Genomic DNA, 13,099 nt, shown 5'->3' with positions numbered 1-13,099 from the left:
TCAGAGAAGGCTGTCGACTGGCTTGCGACTTGGGGTGGCTGGACCCAGAAAATAGTCTGCAGCTGCTAGAGTCTTATTTGTTTATGCACCTTATTAGCAAGAAATAAAGTTCACAATAAAGGCTGCCGACAGTACAGCTCTTCATATGGAGGCTAAGAATAAAGATTGGGCCAGGCTTGTCTTAAGTATTTGACTAAAATGCACTTACGTGTTAGTTCCTACACATACAAAATGAGTGTTCTTTTGGATGAGGGTGTAATTCTTAAAATAATGATAACAATTTGAGACTTTATCCTAGCCTTCAAAATAGTAAGTCCAAGTGTTATCAGAAAACAAATACATTTCAAAGTCTTTCATTCAATTTATCCATGAAAGTAATCAGTAAGCTACTGAAGTACCTGTGCTAAATGATTTGTTTGTTTATTTACAAGAAGAAAGTTGTACTCCTATGGTTTTGAATAGTAACTATTGAAGCCAGGCTACAATGGATGCTATCAGAAAAGCCCCATATGGGTGCACTTTAGATCTTTTGAATACCACAAAAGTTTAGTGACCTAGAAATGAATCAATAAAAAGCCATCCTCTATCTGACAAATTGAAGAACTGAGGGATTCTTACAGATGCATTGACTTCAACAATCCTAGATTCACTGTTTGTAAAGGCTTTCTGAGACACATTTCATCCTTAGAGTACTGTAGCAGACTATAAGGTGTTTTATATTTAGATCAGTCTCCAGTAGTCCATTTCCTATTTTTACTTTAATTTTACTTTTTAAAGTTTGCTGAAAATCAATGTAAGAAGACCAAAGGAAATACTAATGCTAAAATGACATGTACTTATACAGAATGTTAATGCTTTTATTTGGCTAAATTGAAAATTCCTTATTGTTTTGAAAATCATGCTTTGAAAGGGTATGGCAGTGTAAGAACCTCTGTAGTTCTGTTATATTACAAATAAATCTATTACTCAAGAAAATGAATTATGATCATGGATAGGTTAGTGAAAGGGTATATATCCATGTTCACTTCTACAGTTTAATATTTTAGTGTTTCAAATAAAATTTGAGTAAAAATTCTTCTTAATTACTATAACCTTATTTCCTCTTAGTTCAGTTAAACAATCACCACACAGTATGATTTCTTATACTTATCCATGGTTTATGGACTTTCGATGTTAAATTTGGCACAAAATTGAGTATGTTGTTTGCTTTCTAATGAATAATTAATATCAAAACAGTGATCCAGAAAGACTCTCTGTATAGTTGCACACTCAAACCATAAAATATTTGGACCAATTGAGATATTGGCTTATACTTTATTAAATGTAATTTAAGCACTGCCCATATGCGATACAACTCAGTGTCTCTGTGCCTCAAATTCTGGATGTTTTTGATTCACCAAGGATGACAGTTTAGGATTCTTCCAGAGCACCTCACTAGTGTTCCTTTTCCAATTTTGTTCAAAGGAAAGGAGGTCTAACAAAATTTTCTCCCTCCACTGACAGGTGCTTCAGTGATATGATTACATGGGAGGCTTGGTGGCTTCTTTCAGGTAGCTCAGACAATTTAAGTAAATAATTAATAAGTAGATAACATGCTGTTACTTTGATTTCTAGTGAGCGTTTGTTCTTAAATTGGGAGCTTTGTAGATGGAGGTTAGCACGTGGAAGTCAATATACTGTGAATATTGTGTTACCAATTATATTGGAGTAAGCAGCCAAAGCATAAGTAACTAGAGAGAGCAAATGCTTAGGGGTGTAGGAGCTGTATGTATGAGTTCCTGGACTCCAGTTAGAAGGGAGAATTACTCTGCTTATGTGTTTCGTTTTCCTCTTGTTGAAGCAGTTTAAGATCTTAGCAGGCTCCAAAGACTATACTTACAAAATAAGACTGTAATACTTCTTCAAAACTTTAAATAGTGCCAGTTTTACTTTTTCCTTCTGCAACAGTAGTCCTTCAGTTTTATCTGAATTGAGTCTTCTCTCCATCCTAGTCTCATACATGGATCTACATCTTTGGTTATGACACAATGTGTGGAGCTCAGTTACTAGAAAAACAGTTCTTCAGTAACACAGTTAATAGCTTTTTAAGCATGCAAGAGTAAACTTTATAACATATTCAATTAAGAGATCCAAACTTTCAAGAAAATTGGAGTTTGTAGTTCTGTGATGCTGTGATGAACAAGGATCGCCCGCTGTTGACAGGAAGCTTTTGTCAGCGCAGAACTTTCCGTGGTACTGATCTGTACATATTTTTCACTAGACCATTATTTTTACAAGGTGTGTTATTGGAAGTACATTAGAAGGTTAGTATGGCCTGCTAGGCAGGTTAACAGTATCAAAGGTAAATTATATTAATACAATCTGAGTTCTTAAAACCCTCAGACTCTACAATAAGCTGGCTATATCAATGGCTAACATTAGGAGCAAGAATGTTGTAATTACTCTATTCCCTTTGGTTTATTTGGACATCCAGTACAGTCTTAGGGACTGTGTTTTAAAGGATTTTTCTCTATCTTGAAATGTTACTTTAGAGTGATTTCAAGTTAATTTCTTAGGTTTAATGAAAGAGAAACTTTTAAGTAAGTATTTCTCCTTACCGGCAAAGTAGTAGTCTTGATGCAGCATATTTGGGAATTATTTTGAAGAAATGAACGAAACAAATCTTCCATATTTTAAGTTTATGCCATATACTTTTTTACCATTAAAAAAAAAAAAAAACCAAAAAACAAAAAAACGCAAATACTACATTTAAAAGTGAAATAAAAATTAAAAAAAGGCAGGAGATAAATTCTAGTTCACCCAATATCCCATGGAGGATATCTCTGGAGAATTGTTTCTTTCCCAGAGAATTTGAAAATTTGTGGTTTGAATTTTTCTCTAGTTGATCTTAACACTGAAAGTACCAGTACTTGTACATGATATTAATAGTGCAACACTATTTTTCTGTAATTTGTTTCTGAAGTTTCCCCATTACTTTAATTTTCTTTCTCCTATTTGGATATGTATTGCCTTTCATTCTTTCCTCCCACTCCACTTTATTGATTCTTTTGACTCTTAAGTTCCAAAGCATACTGTTCTGGTACATATCAAAGTTATATTATTTTTTTATTTCCTTCTTTAGTATTTTTACAAGTTTAGCTATGAATGACAACTTTCTTATTTTCAGCCTTTATTATTGCTTTTGTGTTTTTTTGTTTAATTTTTGTATGTGATTTATAAAAGGGAGGAAATGGTTTCCAAATCCCAAGAAGGGATTAAAAGTCGTGTTGGTTCTGTATAAAGAAAATCTATGTCTCTCTGTCTTTCTGTCATAACATCCCTGTGTATTATCTTCCAGCAGCCAGATTTAAAATGGAAAAGTGAAATGTTACATTGTTGCATTTACTTTTCTCCCAGACAAAATATTGCATATATCTTTCTAAATAAATGGCAGAAATACCTGTTCTAAAGAGCATGACCTAAAGTTTTACTGGATTTATTGCTAATTAATCAGGTAGTTATAGCGCTAAGAATCCTTTTTGCTAAGCTGTTATTTGTATTTCCTGAAAGTAAAGAAAATCAGAGATGATTCAAATTTCATTTGCTATTTGCTCATTCACTTTCACTCCCCCATAGTTTTGAGTTATGGTAATTTTAATTGTATGAAGCTTAGTAAGACTTTCAGATTCTGGTAATTTCTGATATTTAACATGCAATAAAGAAGCCAAAGGAAATGCTGACCTTTCTGAAGTCAGTGGGGTTTGTATTTTTATTTCAGTAGTATTTTATCCACAATGTCTGTCAACAAGTACTGTCTGACTTCTTAAACTGTAAGTTTGTGTATGGTTTGAATGTTTTAATGGTTTTGCTTTGCTTACCTTTCAAAAATGGTGTTGCAGATTGTCTGGCTTTTCAATGTATCCATTTGTTTTGCCTATTTTTGTAGTTTTCAGTTTTGAAAGCAGGTGTAAGGAAGTCTCTATAAGAAATTATGCCTTGCTATAGCTTTAAAGGCCAAATACGTTAAAATTTTGAAAAGCATCAATTAGTAGCTGCTTTAAGCAAGTTGATTAATATTTTAAGCTTTAAGAACGTAAATATTAACATGCGTCCTAAATTAACAATCTCCCTTCCCATTAAACCTAATCTTAGTTGATACTTATGGGAAACCTTATTAGGAAGATATTGCTGTAACCCACCCATGTCTTAGAATCCAATACTTGATTGGATATGTGAGACGATATTGAAAAATGAGGAATATACTATTATCAATCATTATTTTTTAAAGTTTTGCAATCGTATTTTACCTATTATCTCAGTTGTACATTATATACTCTAGGAGGTAGACCAACAGAGGGCTTTTACAGTGTTGTGAAAATGGAGGTGGGCGATTTATCTAACGAAAAAAAAACCCAGAAAAAGAACCAAAAATAAAATCCAACTGTTCTTGTTTTCACAGAGGAAGATAAATACGGTCTTTACTCCAATTTGTTGTTCAAGTATTTTCTCGCAGAGGGAGTTGTCTGTGGACATGATTTGTTTGTTGCTTCTGCTAAAGAGCATCCTGACAACATCTTAAAGGTAAAGAACACTCATAATTTTTTACAAGTAAAGCTGTAATCTCTTGATGACTTGAAATACATTTTAAAGTTCATATATGGTGTAGAAAGAAATTAATTAATCTTGGTGATTCATAAGAACCAGACAGACTAGCTGGATTAGTTGAATGGTTTGAGTAAACCCAACAGTGTGCAGTTTCCACCCGCCTATTAGGAAGAGTAGTTAAGCTGCTTCCAGTATATTGTGGTGGAAACTGTACAATTTGTGTAGATATTTTTTGTAGTTTCCCATAGAAAATCAAAATATAATTTAACCTCTTTGTGACTTCTTTACACATACTTTTCATTCTGTCTTTTTTCTACTAGGAAACATGGCCAGTTTTGGATAGGTTATACAGAAAGGTTCCTTTCAGACTTCAGCGTGCTTCTAAGCAAACACTGATAGTTTTCATTATCAGGAAACTGTATAAGGGAAAAAGCCTAATCAACAATGAAAAAAATGCTGAAGTGTGAGGATGATCTTACCAAATGCCGTTAAATATTTTGTGTCTCTCTAAGGCTGCTTTTTTCTAGTATCAAAAGTAACATAATTTACTGATTATTCTGCGTCAAGTGAAGTTTGGCTATTTCCTTAAGAGTGTTCAGAGACTATTTCTGGACAAAATTATTACTTTTTTCCTACCTTGTGATGATATATTTTATGCCTAATCTACTGCATACTGTCTTCAGTTTTCAGGAAAAAGTATGTTCTTGATGAAATTGCATGATTGTGGTTATGAAAAATCTTAAGATGTTTTTAATGAACTTGAGCCTCAAGAGGGTTTATTTAGGGGTGAAATATTTGTAATTTGTTCCTGTGGTTTAGAACACAGCATGAACAAATAGATTAAAATTTTAGTTTGAAGTATGAATTGCATAAGAACATGCTAAGTTTTTAAATAATATTTGTTTTAAAAAACTGATGATTAAGGCATTGACCATACAATACATGATGACTACAGTTCTTCTTCTCATAAAACTTAAATAATTCAAATTAATGTTTTCATTGCATTGCACTAAAACTGCTTAAAATAGAGCAGCTAGCATACATTTTATTCTTCTTTTCTTTCACCTTTGAATCAGTCGTTCATAGCATGTTAGATTTTTCCTAGCTCTGGTTCTTATGCTTTTGCATGTCAACCAACAGACATTGTTACTGCATCTCTCCTTCTTGTACCAGTTTGAGTTTGTGGTCATTCTGACTTACTGAGCTCTGAAGTCTTAATTTGGAATAAGTTTTCCTTCTAACTTTTCAGGGGTAAATACTAGGTAATAATACTGCATTCCTCTGGTGTAACTTCATGTTGGTGTTACTATAAAGGATTATAAATGCAAGGACAATATTGCTACAGGAAAGCTGAGGAAAACAATTTTGGTTTCTTCCTCTATTTTTGTGTTTATGTATTTCTAGCAGTATTCTTGCCTGTGCTTTTCTGCTGTTACTGTGACTATTCAACACTTCCTTTGCTTAACAAGACACAGTAGAGTTGATTTCTCTGGTTTCTATTGCTGTCTGAAATTGCTTCAGTGCAATAACCCTGTAATATGCTAGGCATCAATCTAAAAAATACACTGTGAAAGCTTAGGCACTTCTTGAAATGCCAATATATGTTACCTAAAATACATTATTGCCCCACTTAGAAAAAGGCTGGTGTTGACCACAGTTAGGTCTCCAAATCACAAAAGTGGAGGAGTTTTCCCTATGACTGCCTCACTTGGCTTTTTTAAAAGAGAGAACCTTCAGGTATTTCAGGAAGTCCTCTACTGTCATAAAAATGAGGTTTTGGGGATTTGGATGTCTCCATCAGATCAGGGTTTTAGTATAACATATCTGACCATTGAATAACTTTCCATTTTATTTAATGAGACTGTATTCTTTACTGAAAAGGCAATGTAAATAATGGCACATTATCAACCTGAATTATACACTTTATGCTTGGGTTTTATTTTATAAAATTCAAGTATGGATTCAATATATTCTATAACTAGTATTCTAATTGGTGTTTTATGTAAAGGCAGTTCATTAACTGCCTTATGTCCATATTGTGTGGTTAGTCTATACATTCAGTTCTTTGCTAAGATGCCATAAATGCCCTATTCTAATTTTGTGATGTGATTGGAAGTTTCTTGAACCTATAAACAAGACAAATATTGCTGGTAGTAAGAAGGGGAAAAAACATTCTTAGAGACCATAATTATCTTGAAATTGTGTATAGGTAAAAGACAAGCAGAGGATAAAAATCCCTGATCAGCTGCCTAAGATATATTATATTACCACCCACCAATTTATCCATCATTCTTTGAAAACATATTCATACCTTTTGTAGTCAAAGCTCCTTCAGGAAACTGGCATTAAAACATAATGCTGAAAAATTATACGCCTCTGGTAAAACTTACTGAACTGTGCATACTGGGTTTTAGAAAGTATTTTAAACATTTCAGAGCATTTCTGTTCAATCTATGTTCTTCAACAAAAGGCAACGTTTTACTGTAAGGGCATAAATACTGAGGAATATATATAATGTGAGAAACAGTATGGTATACTTCTGTGATTGATCATAAAATAAAACTGATTGCATTGGTAAATGGAAAACTAATATAATAATAAAATAACAGAGGGAAACATTACATCTTAACATTCAGTTTTCAGTACCATACCTTATTAAGCTTAGACCACAAATTATGATAGGCTGTTAAGTGCTCAAGCTTAAAACCAAAGAGAAATTAGTAAAGTAGGTAATTTTTTTTCTCATATCATATTTCCTTAATGTCACTGCATTTAGTGACTATACTTTTTTTTATAATTAGCACTCTAATGCCAGCTATTTTGAAGTTGCATATAGTGTATGTGTTTGAAAACATACAGATTTAAGTATATGTTTATAGTTATAACAAAGGAAATCTTAAACACTATTATGCTTTTTGCAAGAAACAGCAAGCAAGGGAGTTGAATGTTTGCTTGAACTGTAGCCAAAATTAGAACAGGCTTGTATGCACTTTAAGTTAGGCTGGGTATCAGAGTGACTTCTGGAAGCCATAAAAACAGTGTAACTGTGTAACAGCTTAGTTCTTCACACCTCTTATCCTTGTTAGTGTCAAAGTATGGTTCCAGTCTTAAATCTTTGTGGTGGCTGAATTTCTGTATTTCTCACATTTTCTGCTTTGGATTTGGCACTAAAATTCTAGAACTGCCTGTAGAAAAATTTATTTGCCTTTTTTCCTAATTTTTTTTCTATACCTTTCAGGAGAACAGTTTTAGTGAGAAAAAATTGAATTGTATTTGCTAGTTATGAGGTCAATCTTAACAATAAAGAGTGCTCTCTGTTAAGTTGCTTTTACTGGGGAGCCTGTGCAAAGTTTTTCTCGAAAGGAAGACTTACTGGTCACTATACATGCTGGGAAACAGAAAGCAGCATCCACTGAAGCCCAGCAGTTTCCCTGTGGGATCCTTGGCAATATTACATCAATGACCATTCCACTGGGAACCTGGAAGCATGAGGTGAAAAAATGGGAGGTTGAGAGGTGCTTTCTAGACCTCTGTCTGTTCATCTCCTATGGAAAAGTGTTTAACTTAACTTGTTCCATAGGAAAAGTATTTTGCTGAGATAGACCTTTATTTTTTTTCTTTTTTTTTTTTTTTTTTTTTTAATCACACAACTTTTGGAAAAAGATTACTGCTTTTTTATGCAATTTCTGTTTTCAAATTGGAATTTTACTGCAGGATACTTCTGGACTCCTTTGAGATTGCCTTTTATAGGTTCTTATGCAAGAAGAGAGGATAAAGAGCGCATCATTCAAGAACAAAAATGTATTTGAACATAATATGTGAGCCTGCTGCATATTGTGGGATGCTTTTCCTTACTCTCCTATAGAGGATAGGCTTCCTAGAAGGAAATGTGTTCCCCAAAATTTTGCCTTCAGTCAAATCCTTTGAGGCTTACCATAAAATGGCATAAACCAGTATTCACCTTACACATCTGGTGTCATTGTACATCTGGGTTTGAAGCTGAACAAATGTGCAAACTGTTTGCTCGCTGGAGATTCTTTTGAGTAGTAAAGCTCTTAGTGTGCCTAGGTATCAGATACACAGCTTCAGTGTGTTTGCTAGGTATATCCTGAAGTCAAGTCAGTCAGGAGACACCACGCTAGTGGTGTAGGATACCGCAGTGGAAGGTCAGAATGCAGCATCACTTGGTGGGGAAGCTGACGTCACGTGGAGAAGTGTAATGATTTATTAAATAAACAATGGGGAGAAGATAAAAAAAAAAAAAAGAAAAACCTCCAGGAACAAGTGGAAAAGATCTCAAAACAAAATTCAAAGTACATTTTAAATACAGCGTTTTCGCTTAAGTTTGTCATTTAGAAAAGAAGGGAAAATAATCTTACTTGCAACAAACTGGTTATACTGAGCGGAGCTGAAGAACAGAAAGTGCACACTTTTTTCCCACTGAGAAGACGAATGCAGAATGAATGTAGCAAAAATGTACTTCTGATATTTCCAAGGTTATTAAAAAACAAACAAACAAAAAAAAAACCCCTAAAAAAACCCCACACCAAAACCAAAAAATAAACAGCCTCAGTGTTGTATTGCTATGTATGCAAACAACCTCTTGAAACAAAATAGCTGTCTACATGGACTTTTTTATTCCAGCAAAGTACTTCTAGCCATTATGCTTACATTTTTCCCTATAGATATGACTCTAAAACATTGTTTTGTCAAAGGGAAGAATGGAAACCTGAAAGAAATGAGCAGGCTGGTGACTAGGGCTTACCAGGCTTCCATTTTCAAAGAGCACTTAGCCTAACTCTTTCCTATCTCTTCACTATCTTGTGTTGGGAAAGAAGCTATGTATGAATGCAAGGGGTATTCTTTCTGTCATTTGATATTTTTAGGTGCTACATAAAGAAATTAAAAGCGTCACAACTTGAAAGGTAAAAATGCATATGCAAACAGGGCTACATTCCTATTATCCTGTTTTTTCCCAATGGTATTTGCAAAATATATGAGCTTGTTACAGTGGTTCAGCTGTTGCATGCTGTTCAATGTTATCACTTAATACACAGAAATCCAATTACAGTTACAGCACTGCTGAACTTTCCTGCCACCTATTATTTCTCTTTCTGAAGTGAAGATAGCCTTGTGGCACAAAGACTAGGGTTGAAGCCAACCCTGGCAGCTGTCTCAGAGTTTGAAAGTTTCTTTGAAAAGTCTAGTTTCCTTACTATATAGCTCTTGCTCATCTGTTTACTTTTCTTACTTACATGGCAGGTAAATGGAATATCTAATTTTACTTTTTTGTCTATTAAACCACTAATGTTTTAAGTATATTATACTATATAATTTTCTGCATGACAAAACAGTTTTATAAACTTCACAAAGAAGTTGTATGGGTGTGAAAGGATGCTGGAAAAAAAATCACTTCTCTTTAAAAAGAATGAAATCCTTTTAAGCAGTACCCACGCTGGGAGCGCTCTAAAGTGTAAAGCTTAGTCTTTGTCAAAAGTTCTAACCAGTCTGATAAAAAGATTTCACAGAACCAAAGGAAATAAACGTTTGGCTTAAATTTCAGGTTTCCCGTCTAGCAATCCTTGGCTGTTTATTACAATATTTTCTTTCATGATGATAATTATGAAATTGATTGTTTTTAAACACAGCTCTTACTTAGCCTGTTCAATGTAGCATGAAAGTAGTAGCGTAAAACCCCCAAATGTTTAGGCTTCAGTGTTCTCAAATAACTGTTTTACAAATCTACTTGGTAACTCTGTAGAATTTATTTGCTCAATTGGTGAACTGTTACTGATGGTGCTAAAGGTGTTTGTGAATAATACTGTTATTTTATCTGTTTAAGCTAGCTCATTATACATTGCAGCAGAGTTTACAGAATTTTGGGCAAGGGCACTCATTTTTGTTTAGTTTTTTCACATTATTTCTTTTACTAGGTCATTCTCTTTTTTGTTGTATTCATCTTTTACGTAAGCATTCATTAACGGATTCAGAAAAAGATGAAATTAAAAAAAAAAATCTAATCTTGTATGCGTTCCTGGGTTTCAGTGGTGTGAGACAGAGCCATAGTGCAATGAAGTTATAGCAAAGGGTTCTATGACGTGACTGTAGGGTTCACTCCTGTGTATAGGAAGTAGAGAATATATTCTTGTGGGTTAAAAAAAAAAAAAAAAATTCCCCCTAGAGTACTTTCCGTTAACCTTCTTTATTTCCTAACCCAGAAGAATATTACTTCCCTTTTCACATAATTCTCATTTATCCTGAGTTGACATCCATTTCTTCCTTTTGAATGTCAAATAAAAATTTCCGTAGCACAGCCTTACCTGGAGATGGAAATAAATTGTTGTACAAGGGCCACTGAAAGGAGAAAAATTCTGTGTCCAGTCATTTGTGTTCTTTAGCAGTAGACCTTGTCTTCACAAGTGTTTACAATCAAAATAGAATCCTCCCCCCTTATGGGAGTAGGACCCTTAAAACTAACATTTATATAATACCTTATTGAAAAGAAAATATTTACCCTTCCTGACTTACCATCTGGTGTCCTCTAAATACTAAATATTAACATATTGAAAGAGAGCCTTAAATTCATGTGAGTTTAAACTATTTAAATATTGTTGCAGTTAAAGTTCCACAGTGAGCTGTACTCCCTTTAGTATTTTTTTTATTCTACATTTCTTTAATCATACCTGTGATGATAGTGCATTGCAAAATAGCTGCATAAAACCATGTGAACAACATATTTATTGATACATAAATAGATAATGTTTTAAATTCTCAAGTACTATTAATTATACAGTTATTGAAACCTCTAAGGATCAAAGGATTTTATATCAGAGGGATTTCACATACAGCTTGGATTATGCTGCTAAATAATAGCACAGTAGTACTTCTTTAGAATTGTAAAATAGCTTAGAGAGGAGTATGATGCCTATAGTTGGTGTAATGCATTGGTAATTAAGAGGGTGTGAGGTTAAGCTCCATTAACTGCTGTGGGATTGTATCTTGGATTTTATTATGCCCTAGAGAACATAAGAAGCGAGAGAGGTCAAACTGTTAGAATCTGATTTTGCTTCGTGCATCTGCCAAAACAAGGCAGGCAAAGTAATGTGGCAGCAAACACAGAAAGACCTAGCTTGCTCACAGATGCAGGTTGTACTCCACATTATTACAAAGATGAAAGTTTTATTAATGAAATTGTTTCTTGTTTGCAATAAAACCTACATAAGCTTAGTTTGTAGAAAACAAATTTAATTGCATTGTCCTTTAGTATTAGCGCTTTGGAAAATAATTTTCTTTCCCAAACTTTTTTTTTTTATTTTAAAACATAACAACAAACCTCCTTCTCTCTTTCCTTCCTACTACATCTTACGCAAAGACAAACGCCCAGCCAAACCACACTTAATAACTTGAGTGCTTGTCTGCCTTTTTGTGTATCCATGTTACAGAGCAAAGACTGGTATTTTAGCTGACCCCAAGAAATGCTGTGGTTTTGGTTTGGGTGTTTGTTTTTTTTTTTTTTGGGGGGGGGGTGATTTTTCTTTTTCTTTTTTTAACTAATGCACTGCTGTGTGCTTTGGATTTTAATATACCTTATGAGAGATTTCTCATTTCTTAGCCTGGGATAATGTAACAGTTCTCAGGAGCTGACACCCTGATGCCACAAATATTGTCAGTCCGAAAGCTTTTCAAAGCTATATGATGTGGGAGCTGAGATACTTTTAAGCAGAAACAAATTAAATAGCGATACTACAGGCTGATAAATCAACTCTCCTTTTCTTAGTCTTTTGTTTAAGTAACACTTTTATTTCCAAATTCTGAATGTAATTTTGGAAGTAACTTTTAAGCATTTTCATTATCTTGTATTCTGAAATTCTGAGTTTTATTCTAAGAACATAAAGGTATTTAAACCTAAACAGGCTCACAATCCCAAATCCTTTTTTAAATTCTGATATTTTCAGGAGAATTTAAGTGCTATTTCATTGTGATAGAGAAGTACAGTTCTCAAACATAAATAATTATTTAATAAGACTGCTGGAAAATAGTGTGTTTCTTAATTTGTAATGAACCTGGGAGAAAGGCAGTTGTGCTAAATCACTGCTCCTGAGTCCACTCACACAGGTATCTTGAGGAGATATCTTGAGGAGAAGCCCAGGTTTACCTGTCTTAAAACATTGCTCATAAATGTCTTCCACTGCTCTCCGTACATGTTTTGCTATATAGTTTTCAGTTCAATTTTTATATAGCTGTGCCAGAAAAGCTGGTGTTCTGTGGCTAGTTTGGCTGCTGGTCTGCCTCACCCTTTCTGTAATTTTTCCTTCTAGATTTAAGAACAATCTGAGAATTGATGAATATGTTGTAGTTCTTGGACAGTAATGAAACTTTTCATGACATGGAAGAGCTATGAAGTATGTATCTAACAGCCAGCCTTTATCTATGAGTATATCTATGTTATGACAATGAGAGACTTTTTCTCTCTTGGGTGCTTTGTATCACTCAGGCATGGTCAGATTTGGAAAGA

General features: G+C 33.9%; 1 protein-coding gene across 12 annotated transcripts in view; it reads left to right on the top strand.

Annotated features, from left to right (window-relative positions):
- ELP4 (elongator acetyltransferase complex subunit 4) overlaps positions 1-13,099 on the top strand; it is a 147,448-nt gene that overhangs the window by 10,803 nt on the left and 123,546 nt on the right. For 11 of the 12 annotated variants that reach the window (XR_010613556.1, XR_010613555.1, XR_010613557.1 and 8 more), the window contains exon 3: positions 4,439-4,560. Coding sequence is in view for 9 of the 12 variants with exons in the window: in XM_065683267.1 (XP_065539339.1) it covers positions 4,439-4,560 (122 nt within the window). In the remaining 3 variants the exon portion in view is untranslated. Of the gene's footprint in view, positions 1-1,503; positions 1,551-4,438; positions 4,561-13,099 lie in introns of all 12 variants that reach the window. The other variant, XM_065683265.1, reaches the window with a different exon arrangement.

The sequence above is a fragment of the Lathamus discolor genome, chromosome 6 (genome assembly GCF_037157495.1).
Source record: "Lathamus discolor isolate bLatDis1 chromosome 6, bLatDis1.hap1, whole genome shotgun sequence".
In the NCBI taxonomy this organism is placed as follows: domain Eukaryota; kingdom Metazoa; phylum Chordata; class Aves; order Psittaciformes; family Psittacidae; genus Lathamus; species Lathamus discolor.
This window is presented reverse-complemented; position numbering and strand designations above follow the sequence as displayed.